The sequence below is a fragment of the Globicephala melas genome, chromosome 8, assembly GCF_963455315.2.
Source record: "Globicephala melas chromosome 8, mGloMel1.2, whole genome shotgun sequence".
Taxonomy (NCBI): Eukaryota; Metazoa; Chordata; class Mammalia; order Artiodactyla; family Delphinidae; genus Globicephala; species Globicephala melas.
The window spans coordinates 26,667,314-26,694,094 of record NC_083321.1 but is presented as its reverse complement, the minus strand read 5'-3'; the positions used below and the strand labels follow the sequence as shown (position 1 = coordinate 26,694,094).

Genomic DNA, 26,781 nt, shown 5'->3' with positions numbered 1-26,781 from the left:
GCTGTCAGTGGATTTTTCTTTCATTAAGCACATTATCCTCTTACTGAGCTGTAAATGCGTAAACATTAGTTTTGTTAAACCATGCAAAAAAGACAGAATGAAAATCATTTTTTAATTGCACCCCTTAAGCAATTTACTGTGTGGGGGGGGTAGGGTGTTGTTGGTTTTTTTTTTTTACCTTTAATTTTTTTGAATGGATCTAAAAAGGGCTCTCCCGTTGAAACATAAACATCGGCTTCACAGGGTATGTCTTCGGGTTTGAGGGCTTCAGTGCCGTCTGCCAAGAATACTCGTCGTGCAGCCATGTTCAGATTCAGCTTTTCCGTGCACTCCTCCAGCAACTAACAGAAAGCAAGAGGTAAGAGAAAGGGATTGACAACAAAGAAAGTAACACATTTCCGCTAAACAAAAGACGCAATGATCAAATAGAAACCCACTGAGCCACTTGCCAAGTTAAGTAACTCAATAACTCCGCCAATATGGTTATTTTGTAGCAGTTGAAAATATACAAATAGGTTAATCACAACACTGAGAATATTTGATTCTCAAATTCTAGTCCTTGAACATTCCATCATTTTAACAATGCTATAGAGATATAAAGCCATTGTATCTGTTTAATTAAATATACTACTTATATATTGATAAAAAAAGGAATGCAATGCCTGTGAGGTCTATGTATATACATATAAGCAATTTACAGATACAGAAAATTTTAAACAATAAATGTCATCTTTCTCACTTTTCATAGATAAAGAGAATAAGGGAAGAAATAAATCACTGAAAACTTTTGGACACCAGTTACCAAGGTGATGGTTGGTACAGTAACTTTGGCAAAAACTGTTCTAGATCCATTTTTGTAAGCTGTTACTCTAATCACTCTGGGTTGAAGCTTGTATCTTTGAGACAATCTATGCCAATCCTGGTGCAACTTAAATTTTAAAGAAGAGGACTCTGCAACTCTGAAGAAAAAAACACACAACAATTTGTGCACGTTGATTAGTAAAAATATTTAAGTAAATATTACCCTGGGTATTTTCTACAGATATAAGCACTAACGATTGTTCCTAAATATTCCTCAAAAAAAAACCAGACCACCTTTTTATAGGATAAGATTGCCCATATATGCTTAAATATTTAAAAATATTTAATACATGATAAGTTTGCCAAAACTGTTCATGTAAAACACATATCTCAGAATAAACCATTTAAATCATTTTACTATAAAACATCACAACACTCATTTTTAAAAAATACACATATATATATGCTATATTCTAACAGAAAGCAAAAAAAATAGTAATACGGTCTTATCATCATGAAATAGTAAATGGCCTAGATTTTCCCTTAAGTTTTCATGTTTATCAAAGTTCTTTGATTTTTTTTTAAAGATTTGAAATTCAAATACATCATACTAAACTTTTCATTCTGAAGTCAATTTTATTGCTTTCATTTCAAATTGCTTGGGGGCAGTAAGAGAAGATTTCTAAGTTTTGTTTTCAGTCAAAACCAGTTTCAATCTGTATTATTTTTCTCAGCAAAAGTACATGTAAATGACTAACATGTCATACTTTTTACTTAAGAGTTCTCTAGCTAACCCTGGTAACTCCTAATGCCACAGCAGCAAAGTAAACATTTTAAAGTAAAAATGTGAGATAAATTAAAACCACGATATATCCACCTATTTGAACATATGAAAATAATGTGAATATCAGTTTCTTAGTTTAATTTTTATTTTTATCAACATTTTCTTCTATCCATAAACTTAACAGTTTATGATAACAATCTTGATGTGAAAACATACACAAAATGGTTTTAAAGTTCATTTCAATTTCATTTTATTTCAAATATTGGTTAAATATCAAAAGTATGCATTTCTACTTTTACACAAATATCTGGTAAACCAAGGTATTTCATGGTCTTAGCCTGATTCTGCTTCAAATATTCCTTTCAGAGTTTCATATTATCCGCGTTCAAGTGTATCTCATGTTCTCCCCAAGTGTAATTAGCAACATTCTACTCAGGTGCTTTCAAAGAAAAGAGTAAACAAAACAAAAGCAGAAACAAAACTCTAGAGATGTGTTACATTTTAATGTTTGAAATAGTCAACTGAGTCATTATAAATTCTTCTCAAAGGAAAAAGCTTCAACAGTCAGTTAAAAAGAACAGAGAACAGCTTTGATTACCTCAGTTGACCCACTGGAGCACTGACAGGTCTGTTTCTCTTGGATGCTGATATAAAAAAAGAATTGTTTTTACTGTTTGATTTGTAGCTATCTGGGTCTGATATTTCATCATGGCTATGATCTGATGCTGTTTGATGTGTGGAGCAATCTTGAAGTCCTGACCCTTCTGATGCTGCCGCTGAATGTAAAAGTCTGTTGGGGCCAAACTGAGGCTGCAAATAATCTTCAGTAGGTTTAATAACTGCTTTTGCCTGGGATGACATAAACTCTCTGAAAGAAACAATGCAGGGAAGAATATAGTGAATTGATGTGTGATCACTTATTAACAGCTACCACATAATAACTAGTTGTGTGCTATGTGCTAGACAAAACATTACACACTTAGACAGTATTTTGCTTAAGCCTTACAATATCCCTGGGAGGTGGGTATTATTTTTATCCCCATTTTACAGATTTAAAAAGTTGTGGCTCAGAGAGGCTAATTAACTTGCCCGTGCTCACATAATCAGTAGTTGACTTGGTGGGAAACTGAACAGCAAGATGTCCTAAAATAAAACCCACATTCATAACCATTAAATTTAATCACTTAATGAAACTAATGAAGAAAAATTGTGTAATGCTTGAAGCAATGTTAAGTAACATTTTAAAATTCTTACATTGATTTATTAAACACTAGCACTCTGTTAAGTATTAGTAAATATAAAAATTAAAGAGATGTGGCTCCTACCCTCAAGAAACTTGCAAACTATCCCCTAATAAAGAGAGAATGTATGTTAAATAAACTGCTTAGAACTGGGTGTATATTAACCTTAAGTGCAAAAAGAATTCCTTGAAGGCAAACTTTTGTGCGTTGGAATAAAGTTGGTAAAGTCTTTACAGCAGACCTGGGATTGGGTGATAACTCATCCTGGTTTGCTCAGGACTGTCCTGGCTTTGGCACTAAAGCCACATATCTCAAAAATTCCCTTAGTCTCAGACAAATTGGGATAGTTGATTACCCTACCTGGTATTTAAGCTGAAAGAGCAGTATTTAGATGAACTAAATACTTTAACAGGGGACCACATGACCTGGGATGATATGTAAATCTATGCAAATACCAAGTCAGAAAGATGGAAAATGTAGAATTGCTGGCATGATAAAATGAAACAAGCTTAAACATATTTGAGAATATTGAGCTGTTGGGTAGAGGATCAGCCATAGGGGATAGTTAGTTTCCATGTATTACTGTAATTGGGGCTATTTTTATACCAACCATACCTGACTCTTTCCAATTTGCTAGTTCCTCAATAGTCCTTATAAGTAATATAATGTAACCTCCCCACCCACACAATTACAAAATAACACATGCTTAGTGTGGAAAGCTTGGCACAAACAACCCCTACTCCAAATTTTTCTCATGCACACATTTCATTATAATCATAATTATTTCATCTGGCCTGTCTTCTTTATGTCCACAAGGGTGTAAAATGGTTTATTATTTCCTCTGAAAGAATGGAAGGTAGTTATGTGCCACAGGGTAAATGGTTGCATGTGGATGAGAGTTGACACAGCGGGTCAGTGGAGCTCAAACACTGGGATCCAAGCAGTTGTATTTTGTTGTTGTTGTCATCACATGTTTCTATCCCAGTCTGCCCTGGACTGTGCATAGCACTGAGGAGAGAAATGGCCTTCCCTACATTCTGAGGATCCACCCAGGTTCATAACTGTGGCAAACAGCATCTTGAATGGATCACTGGACTTTAGCTCTGGCTGAGGTGGGACCTCCCTGCAAACTACCTGATGGCAGTGGGGAGTGGTGGTATATGGCAGCAGTCATGTCACAGTGGTGGTGTTTCTGCAGCAACAGCAACAGAGCTGCAAATGGTCACCAAGCTCTTCAACCTGGGGGAAGAGCAGTAAAGCCAGGAGGAAAGATCTGCAAATCTCATAATCAGCTCCCAGTGCCCATACACAGTTACTTGGAAAGCAAATTCTCATGTAAAGAAAGAAAAGGAATTCTCTACTAAATGCAGAATGAGGTGTCTTTCTTTTTTAATGAATGCATTTTGTTTACTGTCAAATATTTTTACAAATATACTAATGATTTTATGTAATAATCCATTATTCTACTATCACAATGCAAAAAGGTTATTAATTTTTGCATATTCCAAAGCTTCAACCACATCATACCTTCATCTTAATACTTTGCCTTTTTTACTTAACACTGTTTTACAACAATTTTTCAGATTGGTATATGGTCTTTACAGATTTTACTGGAATGTAATATTTTTGTCAAGCATATTTTGCTTTTTTTCCAACTGAGTTGTATAAGGGTTATCTATTATTTTTGTCTGCTGGAATATCTTTCCCCTGTATTATGGTAACAGAACTTGCATCCTTTTGAGAACTATCCATCCCTACCCCTCCTAACTCCACATGATTCTGGTAGGGTTAGGAAAATAAATTATATGAGATTTACCTGGTAAATGGTAAAAAGAATTAAACTATATGCTTCTATCATATATGTATTTATTACTTATTTTTCTCTAGTAATTTATATGTAAAAGGGGAGAAAGGGTAGTTTTTCATGTTAAAAAGTAACTACTGTTTCACCATCTTTAGTCTTCAGCTTTTTTTTTTTTTTTTTTTTTTGGTGGCATTGGGTCTTCGTTGCTGCACGTGGGCTTTTTCTAGTTGCGGCGAGCAGGGGCTACTCTTCGTTGCAGTGTGCGGGCTTCTCATCACGGTGGCTTCTCTTGTTCTGGAGCACGGGTTCTAGGAGTGCAGGCTTCAGTAGTTGTGGCTCGCGGGCTCTAGAACGCAGGTTCAGTAGTTGTGGTGCACAGGCTTAGTTGCTCCGCGGCATGTGGGATCTCCCCAGACCGGGGATCGAACCTGTGTCCCCTGCATTGGCAGGCACATTCTTAACCACTGCGCCACCAGGAAAGTCCCTAGTCTTCAGCTTTGATTTATTTTATCAACACTGAAGACAGGTGTGCACTAGTTCTTACACACTGTGGAACTGTTCTTTCTTGTAACAACTGATGTGTTTCCTAGTCATTGTGTGCGTGAGAGGAGGATCACAGAACTTGGCAAAGCTAACTTGTCCTACGTGGGAATTAAATTCACACACATGGTTTGTTAAATTAATGCTGGAAATGAGGGTGTTAGGATCATTCAGTTTGCAAGGAATAAACAGGCATTTGGGTTTCAAGTGATAGAGCTTATAACAGGATACACAGAAAGTTAAGAAAGGAGATAAAACCACTCTAGAAGAGCACAAAGAGAATTAGAAGACCATTTATTGCTCTCTAGGATATACTAGTGACTTAAGAACAACTCTAGACCATTTTTTGACTTAATAACCTCATCTCTCCTTCTGTGTCTATCTGCTTCCTCTCTGTACATTTTATTGCCTAACCTATCTCTGTTCTCCTCCTCTTTCCTCATGGCTTCTGCTAACTTCCTCTATGTATCTTCCCATTTCTATACCACATGACTTTCTGCAGACTCTCTCTGTATGATACATTCAATTCCCCTGAAAGTTTAATTTCATCACTACCCAATATAGGACACCCCTGTTGGATAGAACTCTCAAGCTGGACAACTTCATAAGCCACTGGCAAACGTGTGGATGGGAAAGTACCCATCAGTGGCCAAAAAACTATGGATAGGACAGCAGGATAATAAGGTACAGAGGAGTTAGAGTAAGATGGGTCTCAGATGCCTCCCAAAAAAGGAAAATGTAATTGGCAGGGAACTTGCATGGCCTATACTGAGATAAGCAGAGATACTATAAATTTAATTGATTGAAAAAGTCCTCACTAAACATATCACACAATTTAAATTACTACCAGATGTGTTTAACGATCTGTTTCCAGGCAAGTTTATTTTATATTAAAAAGATAAAATGTTAAAAAAAAAACCCACTACTCAAAGGCTGTTTTGTACTTCTGGTTATTTTAATTTTAGCCATTCACTTTTTTTTTTAAACATCTTTATTAGAGTATAATTGCTTTACAATGGTGTGTCAGTTTCTGCTTTATAACAAAGTGAATCAGTTATACATATACATATATATATGTCCCCATATCTCTTCCCTCTTGCAACTCTCTCCCTGCTACCCTCCCTATCCCACCCCTCTAGGAGGTCACAAAGCACCGAGCTGATCTCTCTGTGCTATGCGGATGCTTCCCACTAGCTATCTATTTTGCATTTGGTAGTATATATATGTCCATGCCACTCTCTCACTTTGTCCTAGCTTACCCTTCCCCCTCCCCTTATCCTCAAGTCCATTCTCTCGTAGGTCTGCATCTTTATTCCTGTCTGGCCCCTAGGTTCTTCTGACAATTTTCTTTCTTTTTTAGATTCCATATATATGTGTTAGCATACGGTATTTGTTTTTCTCTTTCTGACTTACTTCACTCTGTATGACAGTCTCTAGGTCCATCCACCTCACTACAAATAACTCAATTTTGTTTCTTTTTATGGCTGAGTAATATTCCATTGTATATATGTGCCACATCTTCTTTATCCATTCATCTGTCGATGGACACTTAGGTTGCTTCTGTCTCCTGGCTATTGTAAATAGAGCTGCAATGAACATTGCGGTACATGTCTCTTTTTGAATTATGGTCTTCTCAGGGTATATGCCCAGTAGTGGGATTGCTGGGTTGTATGGTAGTTCTATTTTTAGTTTTTTAAGGAACCTCCATACTGTTCTCCATGCTGGCTGTATCAATTTACATTCCCACCAACAGAGCAAGAGGGTTCCCTTTTCTCCACACCCTCTCCAGCATTTATTGTTTGTAGATTTTTTGATGACGGCCATTCTGATTGGTGTGAGGTGATACCTTATTGTAGTTTTGATTTGCATTTCTCTAATGATTAATGATGTTGAGCGTTCTTTCATGTGTTTGTTGGCAATCTGTATATCTTCTTTGGAGAAATGTCTATTTAGGTCTTCTGCCCATTTTTGGATTGGGTTGTTTGTTTTTTTGATATTGAGCTGCATGAGTTGCTTGTATGTTTTGGAGATGAATCCTTTGTCAGTTGCTTCATTTGCAAATACTTTCTCCCATTCTGAGGGTTGTCTTTTCGTCTTGTTTATGGTTTCCTTTGCTGTGTAAAAGCTTTTAAGTTTCATTAGGTCCCATTTGTTTATTTTTGTTTTTATTTCCATTTCTCTAGGAGGTGGGTCAAAAAGGATCTTGCTGTGATTTATGTCATGGAGTGGTTTTGCCTATGTTTTCCTCTAAGAGTTTGATGGTGTCTGGCCTTACATTTAGGTCTTTAATCCATTTTGTGTTTACTTTTGTGTATGGTGTTAGGGAGTGTTCTAATTTCATTCTTTTACATGTAGCTGTCCAGTTTTCCCAGCACCACTTATTGAAGAGGCTGTCTTTTCTCCATTGTATATTCTTGCCTCCTTTATCAAAGATAAGGTGACCATATGTGTGTGGGTTTATCTCTGGGCTTTCTATCCTCTTCCATTGATCTATATTTCTGTTTTTGTGCCAGTACCATACTGTCTTGCTTACTGTAGCTTTGTAGTATAGTCTGAAGTCAGGGAGCCTGATTCCTCCAGCTCCGTTTTTCTTTCTCAAGATTGCTTTGGCTATTCGGGGTCTTTTGTGTTTCCATACAAATTGTGAAATTTTTTGTTCTAATTCTGTGAAAAATGCCAGTGGTAGTTTGATAGGGTAGCCATTCACTTCTAATTGTACAGAAATTGAGAACGTAATATTGTGATTTTAAGCCCAGTCTCTGGACCATCTGGCACAGTAGTTTGTTGTCAATGTTGGCACAAAGGGATATGGGTTGCAAGATAGGATTGTCCTCCTTGATGCCAACCTTTAGAGTGAGCAAACAGCTGCCAGCATGATTATCCCATCATCGTAATACAGGACTTTTTTTTTTTTTTTTTTGGCTGCATTGGGTCTTTGTTGCTGCACGCAGGCTTTCTCTAGTTGCAGTGAGCGGGGGCTACTCTTCATTTCAGTGCATGAGCTTCTCATTGCAGTGACTTCTCTTGTTGAGGAGCATGGGCTCTAGGTGCATGGGCTTCAGTAATTATGTCATGCAGGCTCAGTAGTTGTGGCACACAGGCTTAACTGCCCCGTGGCCTGTGGGATCTTCCCAGACCAGGGCTCAAACTCGTGTCCCCTGCATTGGCAGGTGGATTCTTAACCACTGCGCCACCAGGGAAGTCCCCATAATACAGGACTTTATTCCCCCTTCAAAATCCTCCCCATTTATTTCTGAGTCCCTAAGGTAGTGCACTATAAATTCCTAAAATTGCCTCCTAAGTCCCTATAAAAATCTGTTGGTGAGAGTCATAGCTGTTTCATCTTACTACCTCACTGCTGCCACTGGCCATCACAAGAGCAATGAGATCCACATGGAGGTGCTGCCTTGTAGTATTCCCCAAGATTCCAGTGCTTGGAATGCCAGAACAGTTCAGTACAGAGGTAGGAAGAAGAGACATCTCTCTAACTCTATTTTTTACTAAGTCACCTGGACACTGAAGCAGGTGAAGTTGTAGGCAGAGTCCCAGAAAGTCTTCATTGAATAGTTTCATCAGCCCTTTTAGCCCTTACCCACTCAGTCACAGGGACACTAACCCAGTCCACAGGCTAGATAAGGAATAAATAGTATATCATACCCCTCATAATGACAATAATAGTAACAATACTAACAGTTAATGACTACAAAGCACTTATTGTGACAGTCACTGTTCTAAGCATTTTACTTATATTTACATTTAATCCTTACAACAGTCCTATATTTTTCCTTTTACAGATGAGTAAACTGAGGGCTTACAGAACTTGTCAAAGGTCACACAGCAGGCAGGTGTCAGAGAGAGGAATCAAATCCAAGTAGTCTGGCTCCACAATATCTATACTTAACTATCGTCCTATAATATTATTCCCATTAACCCTAAAGTTTCCTTATTTTCCATTAGTTAGAAAATCGAAGTTCCTATTCAAAAAAGTTCAGGAAAACAGATGGCTACTACAATGGAACTGAAACTTAAAATACAGGAAAGTAATGGGGAGGTGGGCAAGGAGGTAGCTCTACATTAGCAGCAGTGAGCCAGTAGTGCTCTTGATCCAATAAAGCTCTAAAATCTAGATGGTATTTAGGTCACCACAATTGTAGTCTCCCTATTTTTCTTTCTTTCTCTTGTTTCTCCTCCCCTTTTTATTTTAAAAGACCCTTCTCGCTCCCTCTGCAAAAATCTCCTAAAAATCCCATGACATTCAGATTTATTAAAGTGAATTTCCCTCCTCCTCCAGATTTATATACATCTTTACATAGTTATCCTCCTTTCAAAGACAGTTTTTGCCTTTTGAGAATTTAGTTTGTTTACATTTAATATATATTCACAAGGTTATCTCCTTCACCAGGACAGTCTTTGTCCTTTGAGAATTTACCTTCATGCTTATGCTTTGTTTTCTATTTTTCTTGTTTTATGTTCCTTTTCATTCCTTTCTTATTTTCTCTTGGATTAAATAATACTTAAAAAAATTGTTACATTTTTCCCTTCTATTAGGTTGTATGCCACACTTTGTTTAACCTTATTTTTAGTGGAAACATTAGATATTACAATATACACTCTTGTCTTACTAAAGTTTAACATAAATGACTAACATTACTTTCAGACAATGCAAGAATCTTAGACCGTATCATATCCATTTATTGCTGTTTCCTCTGGCTGGTGAGCAATACTTTTTTATTCCATTTTTCATGGATAGGTGCATCTACCTTTCACAGCTCCTGGTTTTATGCAAGGAACTCAGCTCCAAAATTCTGCTTGCATGGGTCTGAGGCTTTGCACCCTGTCCTCTCTGTGTTTCTAAAGAATTTCTAATTACATAAATTTTATATTATAATTTCTTTTAAGATCTACATTTTGTTACAGCTGTCTTTTATAAATTTTGATAAGTTGTATGGCAGTTTTCTTGGACTTTGTTAATTCTTAACCAGGAATTCCATGTGGATTTCTAAACAAACTGTTTTAGGAAATGATCTTTTATCCATAAAATAACCTCACTTTGTCTTCAGTTACTGTTGAGGCTTTCTACCACATTCTAGAACCTGGGCTAAATTTATAACACAGATCTTGTTTTTAAGCTTTCTATGTCCATCTTATTGTCTTGTCCTGAAGTCTATGATAAGTCTCTACTGTGAATCTTTCATTATATCTGTAATTCACATATACACAGATTTCAAGAAGTTCCCTCTTCAGTAAGACTTCTATGCTACCTTCTTGTATAAAAATGTTCTTACTTCCTGTACGTTCACATCTGCCCTGGTAGGTTTGATAGCTGAAATCACTATATCATACTGATCCCTTCCTACCATCTAAAATGCTAGACCCTCAATTTCCATCAAATATTCCAATCATCATTGTATTACTTACTCTTCTACCACTGGTAAAAATCATTTTTACCACTGGTAAAAAGCATCCTTTTCTAGCCTGAAATCTAAAAGCCACTATATTAGGTTGATACAAGAACATCAATCACACTGTTTCAGAAATACATCTTCTTAAGAAATATTTCTTATCTATCTACCTATATTAGTTTTCTATTGCTGTGCAACAAATCACCACCAACTTAGTGGCTTAAAACAACACCTATTTATTATAGCACAGTTTCCGTGGGTCAGAAGTCTGGGCAAAGTTTAGCAGGAACCTCTGCTCGGGATCTCATAAGGCTGAAATCAAGGTGTCAGCTGGGGCTGCAGTCTCATCTGATGCTCAGGGTCTTCTTCCAAGCTCATTTAGTTTTTGCCAGAATTTAGTTCCTTATAGCTAAAGAACTCATAGTTACTCTCATCTTCTTTGAAGCCAGGGAAACTCACCTTTCTGTCTTTTCTGTCTCTGATCTCCAAACTCTCATTTAAAGAGTAGATCTGGATATGGGGATATATGTATATATATAGCTGATTCACTTTGTTATACAGCAGAAACTAACACACCCTTGTAAAGCAATTATACTCCAATAAAGATGTTAAAAATAAAAAAAAAAGAGTAGATCTGATTAGATCAAGCTCACCCAGGATAATCTCCCATTTGATTAACTCAAAGACAACTGATTATATGCCTTAACTACATCTGCAAAAATCTCCTTTGCCATATAATGTAACCTAATCATGGGAGTGACATCCTATCATATTCACAATCCCACCCACACTCAAGAGGAGGGAATTATACAGGCATATATACCAGGGGGTGGAAATCTTGGGGACCAGATTAGATTTCTGCCTACCACACTAGCTATACAATTATGCACTCTTGACTATCCATTTTTACACCAAATTTAGATCCAGATATTTTATTTTCTGGAAAATTCAAATGCAACTACTTAAGATTAAATTTTGTCATCATTAAATACTGAAACTATTTTAAAGAATGTACCACAGTTTCTGATGGCAAATCCAAAGAGGAACTGAAGAAAGTGCTTTGAGAAGTGGCATTGTTATTAGAATAAATTACTACTTCCTAAAGTAGATATTTTCAAGGGGGGGGGGTATTCATCTGGATGTAAATGTTCTGGTATATTTCTTTTAAAAAGCATCAGCTGGGCTTCCCTGGTGGTGCAGTGGTTGAGAGTCTGCCTGCCGATGCAGGGGACACGGGTTCGTGCCCCCGTCCAGGAAGATCCCACATGCTGCGGAGCGGCTGGGCCCGTGAGCCATTGCCGCTGAGCCTGCGCGTCCAGAGCCTGTGCTCCGCAAAGGGAGAGCCACAACAATGAGAGGCCCGCGTACCACCAAAAAAAAAAAAAAAAAAAAAAAGAAAAAACGCATCAGCTACATCACTTCTGAGTTAGTTTATTGTCAGTTATTGGAAATAGATTAAATAGATCATTTCTTTTAGCAACTGAATAATTCTTTAGAAATTAGGTCATAAAAAAGAACAAAGAACAAATGTGGTTATGTGTGTCTATACTACAAACATATACAAACTATGTAAATATTTAAGAATTTTATGTGTGTTTAGAGAAAGATGAAGTAAAATATGTCAAAATTTAACCTTAAAGAAGTATGGATAAAAAAACTATTGGTTAATTAAAAACTATAAAATTTTAGGTTATTGAATCTTTTAAACAATTTCTACGTATGATACAATGGATATGATAAATCAAAGAATTACAAAGCTGGAAGGTACATTAAGAGATTAACTAAGCTTTTATCCTTTTCTGAAACAGTACTATACCTCATCTACATATAGGCTTTCTATTATAATCAAAAAGATTATCAGGGACATATCTTAAACATTGTGGAATTGACAACCCCCTTAATATCTCAGGCTAAGATCTAATTATGCTTTACTCTCTGTGGTTTCCATTAAATCTAATTTACAATTTTTGTTTCACAAAGCAACAACTAAGTAATGGTGTGATGTCTAAAAGTATAAAATTATGCCCAGGGAGGAGTATAGAAAAAGCAGATAAATAGACCATGACAAGATTTAAAGGTATGATTCTAGTTTTGACAAGAGCAATTTTTCTTCTCATTTCTTCTGTTTTAACAGCATTAGTGAATCTTAGTGGCTTTTTATAGCAACTTGAGGAAAACTCCTAATAAAGTCATACTTGCCGCTCTCTCACTCAAGGACTTCTACCAAGTGGTACCATCATTGCCCCCCTGTAATATCCCTCAGCTATAATTGCACCACGTTGCCTTCCACCGTTCTTACATGTATGCCTTTTTGTCAATAGTGTTCACTCAGCTGATCTATATCCATTACTGTACACCTTTCAATCAGTAAGTATTTTAATAAATATTAATCTGAACTCAGTGCTTACACTTTCTAAAACCCTTCCATAGTACAATAATTGTCTAGTGGAAGAGAACTGTTATATACATTGTCATGAATATAAATGTACAATTACTCACTATGATTAGTACTGTGAAGGAAAAGTCTTGTCTATCATGAGGGTCATCATGAGTTCAGAGGTTAGGGACATAGAGAAAATCTCTACAAAACTGTTCAAGCTGGCAAGACACATGCAAGGAGTTAACCCCACGAGATCCTAGTCACTCCTTATTCCAAGTCATTCCCCCAGGTCCTGTGCAAGAAATGATGTATTGTTTTGCATACTGATATGTTTGCTTTGTGATTTATTATGTGATTTCAGATGATTTCATATCCCTCTCTGCAATGGTAAGATCCTTGTTTTATCTCTTTTCACTGCGATACTCAACTAGCAACTAATATGCAGCAATTGTTCTTTGATAATTACGACATTGTGCAAAGGTGTGTCACAAAAATGCCATTGATAAGAAACATACACAGTTTAAGTAGTAAAATATAATAAAGCCAAAGCTAAGAGTTATGTCGTGTAACGTTGAATATTTATCTAAGAGTCATTCCCCTCTTTAGATAAAAAGCCTAAGTTATGTTTGAATATTCACCCTCTTATGCCCATGGAAGGCATCCCCTGATCAGCTCCAGTGGGTAAATACTCAATGGTCTAATACCAATGATGCTAGTTCCATTTCCCTTGCCTTGTTTTGATTAATTAAGTAATTTTGGCCAATGAGAAATGAGGAGAAGTCTTTTGGAGAAAGGTTTTTTTGCCCTAATAAGAAAGAGATATAAATGATCAAGTATCTGTCTTCTTTAGTTGGATATTGTTGAGTGAACATGTGATGAGCCTTGCAAGTAGGAGGAGTCAAACCTAATGATCTAGCCAATATTCTGAGGATGGTAGAGCACAAGATACAAAGAACCAGGCTCTTTGATAACCCAGCAGAACCACTGAATTTAACCCTAGAATTGCCCTGCTTCTGAAGTTCCTATTACATGAGACAGTGGACTGTTCACTTTTAAAGTCACTTTCAGTTGTGTTTCCTGTTACTCTCTGTTAATAGTAGCCTAACTTATACAATTAGATTTCTAATTACATTTGCTTTACTTTTAATTTTATTCAAAATCTTTACTAGTTTTGAATTAATTTTATGAAGGGCTAAAATATAAACTATTTTTTAAAAATTTGACTTTTACTTAATCAGGAACACATCACCAGAAATTTCAGCATAAGCATACAATGACATGGAGGCTTTTCCCCGTTTTTTGAAACACAAAGCATCCTTGGTGAGTTTAGATTTCTATGGCAGAAATCTGCATGTGGCTAATAATTCTATTCATAAGTAGGAAGTGTGGCTACTTTGACAGATCATGGCTCAATAACAAGCATGCAGGTCTAAGTTATCACACAGTTTGGATGTGAATTCAACATCAGGATAATGACAGTTGCCAAGGATTTGTGCTTGCTGTCGCTTCATACCAGTGTTGTCTGTCAAAATGTCTCTTTTTCTTATACAGAAGCCATAGAATTTTTATGGATAGCAATTACTTACAATATACAATGAAGTACATCAAATCTAACAACCACTCTTTAGCCCCTCATTATTTGGTAGTCTCTTTGTTAAATGTAGTCAACCATTTTCATCTAAATTATTTATTTATACTCTATATTTGACAAGCATATATTTCTCGCTTTATATTCTCATGGCATTTAAACCTTCCTGAAGAGTTATGGGGTTTTTTTAATATTGTCATTTTTAAAACTTGTCTTTATCCTATTACCATTTTAATGGTAATTAAACTCTCTAATTGGAATAAATACAAATAAGAAAATGTAAACATGAAGGAAAATGACCCTAAGTACATTCAATAATAAATCACCAGCTTAAAATACTGATAGCAGATGAAAGAAATAAACCCACATACGTTTGGTGCATGGAAACTTGTATAAAATCTGGAGTGCACAAAGATTTCACTAATCGTCATCCTACCTTTCCTCCAATTTGATGAAAGAAATAACCTCTAAAGATATAAATAACTTTCTACAATTGCTAGATAAAGTGTGATTTAAACATCATGGAAAGTGAATAATAGAAGTGGTAATAATATATGTGAACAATTTCCCCCCAATTTTATTCTGAACACCAGAAGAAAATATAATTCTAGTTTGACCTGGAAATATTGGTAAAGATACCTTGATTGCAGAGCAATTTTCAGTTATTTTATAACACATAAGTCGAATTTTTATTTGTAATTCGACGACTGAATAGTAACTAACGTATCTGTTCAAATTACACATATACTGTAAAGGAGATATTCAATGTCTGTTAAATTGAACTTGCTCGCTTTTGTAGAAGGAAATCTAAACAAGAAGAACAATTTATAAAATTTGTAAAGGACCCATCTGAGTGTAGGATCAGGGCATAAATCATCCTACCCAAAGGAAAAAAAGAATACTACTTCTGCTTGTGTAAAAGTGCAAAGGAATAAAAATAAAGTACATCTTAAATCTAAAGTCAGGGGAGGTTATAAATATTGTATAAGGATTTTCCAGAGGAAATCTAAATTTTCAAAAAGCAATATAGTCTTTTAACATTTTTTAAAGTAAATAATATATTAATGTTTGGATCTGTAGAGTTTTTTTATGGCTTGAAGGAAAAATCTGAGAAAAAGTTATGAATTATGAAAAGTGTAATTTGTTGGTCAATGGATGTTGAAAACAGTGAAAGCATTGTCTTGCTTCATTAACCACTGGGCAGTGTTCCCCTCACTTCGTTCTGCTGCTCATCCCATGGTGGGAACTGACAGCTCATCTTTGGAATGATGAGATTACTAAACTTAAACTGTCCCTAGAAAAGGCGATATAACCAAATGTTTATATTTCAAAAATAGTCTGACTGATTCCAATTCAGAATAGCCAAGATAACTAAAATGACATAAAAAATGAATGAATAGATTAGGCACTGTTAGTCTCCTTGAAAGCAAGATTTGTCTGTGAAAAAGCAACCCAGATAATCTATAAGAAGAAGTTGTTGGCAATTCACTTTTAAAACTGATTTAAGTCCTAATGTAATGTACTAAAAATAATTTGTCCCCTCAGGGAACTAAAAGAGTTGTTATTACACTCAGCTGCAAGCAGGATTAAAAAAAAGCAATATAACATTCTATTAAGAATACATACAGGGCTTCCCTGGTGGCGCAGTGGTTGAGAGTCCGCCTACCGATGCAGGGGACACGGGTTCATGCCCCAGTCCGGGAAGATCCCACATGCCGCAGAGCGGCTGGGCCCGTGAGCCATGGCCGCTGAGCCTGCATGTCCGGAGCCTGTGCTCCGCAACGGGAGAGGCCACAACAGTGAGAGGCCCGCGTACCGCAAAAAAAAAAAAAAAGAATACATACAGCTGATTCACTTTGTTTTACAGCAGAAATTAACACAACATTGTAAAGCAATTGTACTCCAATAAAGATGTAAAAAAAAAGGAAAGAAAGGAAAAGAAAACAAAAGAAAATCATGAGGGACTTCCCTGGTGGTCCAGTGGCTAAGACTCCGCAATCCCAATGCAGGGGGCCTGGGTTCAATCCCTAGTCAGGGAAATAGATCCCAAGTGCTGCAATTAGAGATCCTGCATCCCACAACTAAAGATCCCACATGCTGCAACTAAAAGATCCCACAAACCACAACTAAAGATCCCACATGCCACAATGAAGATCCCGCATGCTGCCGCTAAGACCCAGTGCAGCCAAATAAATAAATATTTTACAAAAAGAAAATCATGAAATTACATTCTTAGATGATCATCAGCTAAAAATTATTAAAAAGTATTTTATATGTGGGATAGAAAGATATTAATTGTTTAGAACATTCTGTTAGTTCTAAAATGCAATTTTAATTTGGAAATCTTCCACCTCAGCATTTAGAGAAACTTTCTATAAATATAGCAGAACTACCCCTAGATACCTGTTATCAATAAATAATTGATTCTGCTTCATGCCTCAAAGGCCAACACCCTGTTCCAGTTCACCTGAGAACACAACAGACTACAGCTGGGTAGGAAAAGTTTCTCATTATGTTGTTTCCTTGAAGTAGCCACAGGAATGAAGCTAGACTTTTCCAGTCATCTGGCCTCCTAGTGGTAAGTCATAAAATGGGAGGATCAGACCTTCTTTGGTATTGAACTCACACTGTTGGTGATTAGTTATCTTTTGTGGGGGGAAGCCTCCTGGCACAGCAATTTTTACTGTATTACATACAAATGTAACATGAGGTGACAGAGGAAAAACACTGTAAGAACACAAGAACAAGAGAAAATAAGGATAATATAAATATAATAAAAAGTAAATTAAAACCACAGATAATAACATGAGAATAAAGTGACTCATCACTGCATGGTTGCAAAGAATGGATTTAATATATGTGGACAGAATTTGTACATGTACAATGTGTTAATTAGTGAAGAAAAGCACAATCTCTGTAATATAAGTAAAGGAATAACAAATTGACTATATTTTAATAATTATTTCTCATAAAAAGATCACAAAGATGGCAGAAGAAAGGTGGCAAGGAAAAAAAGGATGAGACAAGAGAAGTTTTAACCTCAATCAGGGGGAAAATGTCTTTACTCATAGAGAAAATTGCCTCTCACTGATAATCATATTAATACCAATGGATCTTAGATTACCATTAGCCTTTATGAACTTGACCGCTTTCAGGTTGAAACTCATCATTTTCTTTTTCATGAAAGTAAAAGACCTCTGGGCATTGTCTTTGACTTTCTGTTCAATTGCCCAGAGAGGGTTACTTGATTTTCTAGGTATACCATTATCAAAGTTGATGGTAACAGACAATAGTGACAGAAAAGAAGTTAGGATCCAGACAAAGAAATAGAAGAAGCACAATTTAAACAAACTATAAAAACCAGGTGGTAGGAAAAGTGTCACATGAAAATAAAAGACTGACGTGTTAAAAAAGGGCAAATAAAACCAGAGTTAGAGACTCAGAATCTAAGAAGGAATATGAGAAAAAAGCAGAAAGAAACTGAATAAATAAAATTACAGTTTTACAAAAGATAGAATAAAAAGTGAATGTAGTACTATTTTGAAAAGGAAAATTGGTAAAAATAAATTCTAAAAGCAATAAAAAATGTGCAAATACACATTATATTAGCATTGGCATTTGTATAAAGGACTACTTAAAAATTCTATTTAGAAATTTTTTTCCATTGTCTTATTGGGAGGAACCAATGTTTCTTCCACTGTCAATTGGGAGGAACTATCATGAGAAAACTATGTCTCTACAATATAACCACTGGGTAATGATTTTCTAAAAATTATCTAGCCATATAGCTAGCACGCTGTGTCAATTATCTCATATGTTGCTAATATGCACTCATAGCTCAGAGGAATAAGGCAAAGCAAAGGTTAGCTGAAGTCTAGATTTCACTTTCACCTAAAACTTAGTGACATATAAAAAAAATCAATCTGTTCTAAGATATAAATATGACCTAGCACTTCTGTAAGGAGATTAACACAATCCCTAATTTAAGAATAGTTTCTTCAATGCTTTTATAGTTCACATTTTCTTTTTAACGTAAAAACTATGGCATCACGTTTAGCCAGCCAATAGTCAATACCTGACAGACACTTTTTTGTTCTTTCACTTTCTAATAGAGAAGAAACACAGGAAAAATACCTCTTGTCTCCTCTGCTTTATATTTCTGAGAAGTGCAGTAGAATATAATAGTTGAGTTTTGGCTGTGGAGTTAGATACATTCGGGTTCAAACTGTACCTTCTCTACCTAGCAGCTGTGTGATCTTAATGAACCTCTCTAGGTCTTTGTTTCCTCATATATAAAATGGAGATGTCTAAAATACTGTCTGCCTTACATTCCTCCCAGAGTTGTTTTGAGTACTAAATAAATATAATGCAGGTTAAGCACTCAGCATGGTGAGTGGTATATAGCAAATATCATCTGCCTTGCCATTCCTGTTATTATCACTATCCCACCTGTCCACAAGTCAGACTCTAGGAATAATTTATGTTTATTGCATCATCTATCTTTTTTCTTCCCATAAAATAGAAAAAAAAAAAAATGGAAGGGCTGTAACCCAGGCAACAACCATCACATCTCCAAGTTATGTGTGACATAATCTCTACTAAATATTGAGCATTTACATAGACAACCTTCTTTAAGCACTTTTATCCCCTTCAGAATTCAGTTTAAGCTGCTGAAATAATATTCTTACCTTGGTAAATCATTCGAAATATATTTGTAAATTGGGTGAACGGTATCCCCATTGAAGGTGTCTTCAGGGTTGCTTCCTTGTGATACCTCCGTGGCTTTAGTCAAGGGTGACAAAGGAGACTGAGAAAGCGCTGCTCTGTGATCTTCTGTCATTGTCAGCTTAAAATGAGGAAGAATGTTATTTAATTTAAAATGTAAAATCCTCCTGGGTTATTAACTGAGGCTGGGCATTAATCACAATTTACTTCTCATCATGTTCTAGAGCATGTAGCCGCTGCTAAATGTGAAATCTCATTAGAAATGAACAGAGATGAGAGCCTAAAGGAAGACAAAACTATGAATCTAAGTCTTTGATAAGTACAATCCTATTTAAGAAAAAAATGATAATTTGTTGCAAAGTATTTTAATTTTTGCTATTTGCTAAAACATCACTAATTATACAAACTTAACATGAGGCATATGTTATTGAAAAGTGCAGCACAATGTTTTTTTTTTTTTTTTGCCCTTTCTCCTTGCTTTTTTGGAAGCTACCTTCCCCTTGATTCTGTTGGGAATTATGTGGCCATGCTTTCCTGGAAGTGAATGTATCCAAAGCTAGACAATCAAAATACCTTCCCCAGACACAGGGGGGAATCAGAGTTTAGATGGAGAAGACAAAGTAGTGCTCTGTTCTTTAGAATTGCTAGCTTTAAGAACAATGTAAACTTCTACCATTGAGAATGAAGCAAAAACAGATGAAAGAAAAAGAGATGGAGAGAGATTAAAAAGTGAGAGATTCCTGATGACAACATTTGAATCCCTGAACTTTGCTATTAAAAACAACCACATCTCTTGAGTTTCCTGGGTATGTGAGTCAGCAGATTCCTTTTTGTTTGTTTAAGCTAGTTTGAGTTGGGATTCTATTTGTAACCTAGACATCTTGAATAATGCACACAGACAACCTAAAATTTCTTAAGACCAAAACAATATGTTCATAAGAAATGATATCAATGAATGTCATAGGGTTCTTTCCAGGGTATAATCACCCCATTCACACGCTGATACAAATAGCTGCAAAGTCTCAGGTCTGAGTACCCCACTAAGGTAAGGAGGAGTCCCAAGGTAACATGACATATCACAACTAAGGGAAGGATATATTTTAAATTTCATTTATTTATTTATTTTTGGCTGTGCTGGGTCTTTTCTGTGCGTGGGCTTTCTCTAGTTGCGGCGAGCGGGGGCCACTCTTCATCGCGGTGCGCGGGCCTCTCACTGTCACGGCCTCTCGTTGCGGAGCACAAGCTCCAGACGCGCAGGCTCAGTAGTTGCGGCTCACGGGCCCAGTCGCTCCGCGGCACGCGGGACCCTCCCAGACCAGGGCTCGAACCCGTGTCCCCTGCACTGGCAGGCAGACTCTCAACCACTGCGCCACCAGGGAAGCCCGGGAAGGATATATTACTTGTAAGGTAATAAAAAATGCTACTTTACATTTTTTCTGATATTCTGAAATAAACGCATTCATTCATCCACAGGTTATTTCTTGAACACCTACAATGTACTTGTTATTGTTCTAGGCACTCAGAATTTTTTCAGTTAACAAAGCAGAAAATATCGTGCCTTGTGGAGCTTACGTTCTAGTGGAGGCAGATGATAAATAATTAACATAAGATATCAGTACGTCGTAAGAGGTTAAATGATAAATGCTATGGAAAAAGACTGATTAGGAAGGATAGTTTGGGAATATGAAGGTGGAGGGAATTGCAATTTTAAATAGATTTGTCAGCATAGGCTTCACTGAGGTGGTAATATCTGGGCAAAGACTTGAAAGAGTCAAGGAAAGTAGCCATCCAATACCCAGGAAAGAGTAAGAAGGCCGTAAGGTGGGGTATATCTGGCAGATGTGAGGAACAGCACAAGTAGATGAATAGGTGAAAAAGAAGAAATTGTAGTTGTGATGAGGTTAGAAAGACAATGGGGGTGAGGGGGTGGAGATAACATAGGGCCTTTAGGACACTGTCAGGACTTTAAGTGAATTAGAGAGTCCATGGAATGTTCGGAACAGGCGAGTTATATGACTTTAAAAAAAAGATAATTTTGGCTGCTTTGTTAAGAATGTATCAAATGCAACAAAATTTCAATGTCCTAATTTGTCCATATATTAATATCTTCTAATACTTGTATAAATTCTCTGTGGTAGAGACAGCTGTCTGCCAACATCCATTCTATCCATTCCTTCTTTCTTCTATGATACCAGAATCCCTGATTTTTAACTGAGGCATATGGCTGCCCAAAATAAAGACTATTTTCTAGTCTTCCTTATGACTTGGTAAAGCCATATAAAACAAGCCTGGCCAATCAAATATTAGTGGAAACGATCTATGCAGGTGAGTTCATCTTTCTTTTCTCTCCTTTCTGCTACCTAGAATGAAAACATGAAGGCTGGCACTAGACAGGTCATCTTTATCTTTGATATGATGCTAGGAATGAAAACCATGCCCCAGGGAAGATGGAAGCAGTTTGAATCTCTGACAACATGGAGTACCATACCAACTCTAGACTACCTACCTCCAGACTTTTACATTAGAAATAAATTTCTAGCTGTGCAAAACAATGTTAATTTGGGTCTTTGTTGTTTGCAGTTGAACCTAATCCTGAAACTCCTGATATTCCTCAAACTAAGTTGCTTTCAAAAACCTAAAATATATGACATTGGCTTAGACTTAAGAAATGGAAAGAACACTAGGATGGCTTGGAATCTAAACTGAATTGAGAGTCCAGTAATTTGGGTCTTTGGGTCCTTTTAGGCTCACCAAGCTTCCCCAATCACATAAGACAATTCCTTAAGGTAAATCAATCAATCCATCAATCTCTCTCTCTCTCTCCATATATATATATATGTGTGTGTGTGTGTGCGCGTGTGTGTGTATATATACACACACACATATGTACATATACATATGTATATAATGTATATTAATATATTATTAATGTATGTATAATTATATATTAATTAATGTGTGTGCATTTATATATACACACACATACATCCTGTTGGTTTTGTTTCTATGGAGAACCCTGATACCCCTCTTTCAAAGACCAGGTCAGCCTGCAGGCTGAGCTAGAACTAGAGCCAGAAAGACTTTCCCGAAGCATGGACCAGTAGAGCCAGTCAGATGATGGAAGGCAATGGGATCAGTAGTGTTGATGTGGGTCAGTAAGGAGCTATGGCAACCACAGTAACACCAAAAGCACCAGCAGCAAAAAGAGACAAACTGGCCAACAGTCTCCTCATCTGGGAGAGGGCACCTGAAGGACTACCTTCTCGAACTATGATTAACTCCTTAGATAATCTACAACACAGGAAGCTCATAGGGTCTAATGCTAGACTTGCTGCTAGTTAAGCTTATGGAAGAATAAAAGAACTATAATATAACTCATACTCACAAGTATTACATATCAATAACACACAAGATCATGTCTTTCTCTGCCACTTTCTAGCTATGTGACCTTGAATCTTATAACCTTTCTGAGCTTCGGTCCTCTCATTTGCAAAACCAGTTATCCGCATGGTTATGAGGATTAAATAAACAAAACTGTGAATGTGAAAGTGTTTAGCATAGTGCTTGCCACATGGTAGACATCCATTAAATGTTAGGTGAATCTGAATCACTATCAAAGTAAGAAAAGGTATCTCTTTCTACATAGTTTAATAAGAGAAGGTACTTTTCTCTGCCCAGCACTCCTCTGGTCTTCCAACTGGAGACTAAAGGGCTGTTGCCCTTCACAGTCTCCCTCCCCCTTTAAGTCTCACAACAGGAGGGCTGAGGCTTGCACAACAACCATTGCCTGCTCAGTTCTCATAGATCAGGTTATTCTTAATTGGGGAATGGTTATAAGTGAAAAAATCCAACTGCGCATAGCAAGGAAAATCATATGATTAGAGAGTAGATCACCTTGCAGAACGAAATCCCTTGAGTATCCTGGTGTGTTTATTATATAATCCAATTATTACAAAATAAAAAAATTTGCACTGAACTACTCAAAAATATCTCTTGAAATATAGCAATAGCTTTACTTTTCACTTAATGAATGATTACAATCCCAATCTTCACCGAAAGAGGTAATCATTTTAGTGATGGTTATAGTTTTTTTTTTTCACATAAAACACCTTCTGGATGCTTTTAGGTGGAATGAGTTATGTTAAGTGTGAAATCATTACCATTATTAAGTGCAATATTTCTTCTGTAAGGTTACTTTAAAAACAGTGTCATCCTCACTAAAAGTAGAATGTATTAACAGGTTGAGTAGAATACGCAGACTACAGTAGGTTTTCAGATAACACTGTGGCACATTACTAATTAAATGAGAACTAATTGTTAATTAGAAATTAAAGAAATAAAAATGTGTTAATTTTAATTTGACTAAGTTAAATACTATGGTATTTTAGTAGAGTACAGAAAAAGCCACTGCCTTATGTTTTGTTAACACGTGTAGAGTTTATTCACTGACACACTGAAAAACCACTATTTTTCTTTGCTTCCCATCCGTTAACAATTTGACATGAATACGAGTTCTCTTCTAATAGATCTGCTCTTCCCCTGGTTTTTTAAAAAAGCATTCAAGTTCACAGTGGTTATGAGCCTGGACACTAGAGCCAGAGTGTCTGGGTTTAAAACCCTGCTGCCCATTCACTGGCTGTGACACTTTGGACAAGTCATATAACCTCTTTGTGCATCAGGTTCCATCATTTGTAAAATGGGGTTAAGAATGGTAGCCACTTCAGATAGTAAAAGCAAACTGTGGGAGAAATTTATTTGCATATTTAAAGAATTATGCTGTCAGGAGTTTCAATATTCCTTAGTGCCTGTTTCTTTTGCAGTACAAATTTTCAAAGAAGAATATTGAATACTTTAATTCACTAGTACCTTGGTGCAAATAAGTTTTATCAGTTCTATTTCTTTCTTCAACTGGAAAGGATTGCATGAAACCACTTGGGGAAAGATGAATAAATAGAGGCACGTAGAAAGTGGGAAAAGAAGGTAGAAAGGAGAGAAGCAAGATCTGTCACACAAGTTTCCTGGTTCATAATTTTACTGTTAACCATGTACAGAAAAATATTTTGTACAGAAAAAATATTTTGCTTGATTTTTCTATTATTTCTTTGAAAATTCTCAAGAAAAATGTCAATAAATTGCTTGGGAAAACTTAAAAAAAAAAGAAAAGAATGGTAGCCACTTCATAAAGTTGATGTACTTGCAACACAGTAGATACCAAGTGTCAGCTATTAAAGAGGAGAGGCTTGATGGTCTTCAAGTCAGGGCACTGAGTACCAATGACCAACAGTACATGGAGACTTTGCAAGGGGCATTCAAGTGTGAATAGTTTTAAGTAAATCAATTTCCAGACCCTTGGCTTCCAGATATATGCTTTCCTAAAAGGCATCCGCCCAAGAGGCTGCCTGTCCCAACTATAATTTGTCCTTGGAAAGTCTCCATTCTGCCTTTTTCCAAAAGAAAGGCATTCCTTTTATGCCCGTTCCAGGGCCTCAAACCAAGAGACAACTCCACTATTCCTTTAATAAAGAAATTATAAGTGCTCCCCACTAACCTATATCATTAATATATGTATTTCCAATAATTTTTACTTTTTGTATTTAAAGAATATCAAAAATGGCACTATATCCAAGCTACTTTGAATAAGTGTATACTAAAAATAATTATAATAAAAATTAAATCCTAGGGAAATTTTCCAATACTTACAACCTTATGGTCATAGGACATTTAAAAAATTTATTGTTATTGTATCTTAGACTAGCCAATTAAAGACTTTCAAGCATAAAAGATAAGAAATGGAGTAGATAGATAAAACATCAAGGATTTACTGTATAGCACAGGGAACTATATTCAATATCTTGTAATAAACTATAATGGAAAAGAATTTTAAAAAGAATATAGACATATACATGTATATGTATAACCAAATCACTTTGCTGTACACCTGAAATTAACACAATATTGTAAATCACCTATACTTCAATTAAAAAAAAAAAAAGAAATGGAGTGGAAATAAGTTTAAGGAGAAAAAAGAAGGATGTAAAAATTTCAACTGTTGAAGAAGAGCTTGTTAATATTTTTAATGTTTTAAAATCTCTATAGCTTTCAGGCCTGGGGCCAAAATGTTCCATGAACATGTGACATCTTGTCATGCCTGAAAACAGGAAGTTATCAGAGACAAGTGGGGCATGTCAAAAGGACATAGGAACCAACTTGAAGACGATTCCACTGGCCAAAGATGGGGCACTCTGAACATAAAAAAAGTAAAGGATTGAAACATTAAACATATAAAAATCCACGAGTACCTAATACTAAAATAAAATTTTATAACTTCATTATTTCATAATTCACCTTTGTTACTTGCTAGGGCACCAACTTACTGTTCTGAAAAATAATAAATGTACTTTTCCTGCTTTCCTAAATGGGTTATAATTCAGGATAACCATATAGATGATGAGAGAAAATTCTTCTTCATAGAAGAATCATAGCTAATACATGTAGATGGAATAAAAGAATTAGCAAATTACCATAGTGCAAACCATAATGGATCCAGGTAATGTTTGTCCAGGTAATGTCTGTCATTATTAGATCAAAGAGTGATGGGAAACTTAGATGAATCTGACTGATATCACCTATACCACTGATACATATTAATATGTCACTAAGACAATCAGAAATTGTTTCTCCTTATATGACTCCACAGGAATTATAAACATAGGACCATCTATAAAGCATTCTCATCATAAACACTGAATGAAATCAAATCTTTAGATCTAATTTCTAGTTTGTGAGAAATGCGGGAAGGGAGAGAAACATGTTACATGTTAAATGACATGGCACAAAATAAAGAGGAGGGAGAAATGTTACAAATGAAAAGAGACTGAAGAATCATATCAACCAAATGCAATGCATAAACCTTGTTTAGATCCTGATTTGAACAAACCAACTTTAATAAGACATACATTTTTGAGGCAACTGGTGATATCTGAACACAAACTGGGTATTATTGGTATCAAGGAAATTATTTTATTGGGTATGGATAAAAGGTATTGTTATGATAAATATTATCTGTTAGAGATATGAACCAAAGTATTTTTAAATAAAATATTATTTGGATTTGCTTTAAAATACTCCAAGAAGAAAAGTGAAAGAGAATATAAATAAGAATGGCAGAAGTTGATGGTTGTTTGTATTGGGTAAAAAGTATGTGGGAGTTGTTTTATTATTTTTCCTTTTGTGTTTGAAAATGTTCATAAGAAAATGTTTCTTAAAAATCATATGGAATTTACATTTTATTAGATATGTTTAAAAGACTGATGTAACGGTTTTATTTCAAAATGTCAGCATTCATAATATACCAGAAATTATATCTTTTCCAACTATTTAAGCTAATAATGAGAAATTTTAAATGTCAGCTTAAAATTGTGCATGGGAATATATAAGCAAAACTATTTGAAGGTCACTATTCTAGCCAATAAGTACCTCCAACCTCAGCTCTGAAAAGGAGAGAATTTAAGTAGGA

The 26,781-nt window shown here is 35.8% G+C and overlaps 1 protein-coding gene across 1 annotated transcript in view; it reads right to left on the bottom strand.

The window, feature by feature from the left end:
* Positions 1-26,781, bottom strand: part of DCDC1 (doublecortin domain containing 1) — a 470,602-nt gene that overhangs the window by 423,939 nt on the left and 19,882 nt on the right. The window contains exons 3-6 of the mRNA XM_060303388.1: positions 19,229-19,386; positions 2,184-2,453; positions 803-959; positions 179-341 (exon numbers count right to left, since the gene is read on the bottom strand). Of these exons, the coding sequence (XP_060159371.1) occupies positions 179-341; positions 803-959; positions 2,184-2,453; positions 19,229-19,380 (742 nt within the window). The 5' untranslated portion in view covers positions 19,381-19,386. The remainder of the gene's footprint in view (positions 1-178; positions 342-802; positions 960-2,183; positions 2,454-19,228; positions 19,387-26,781) is intronic.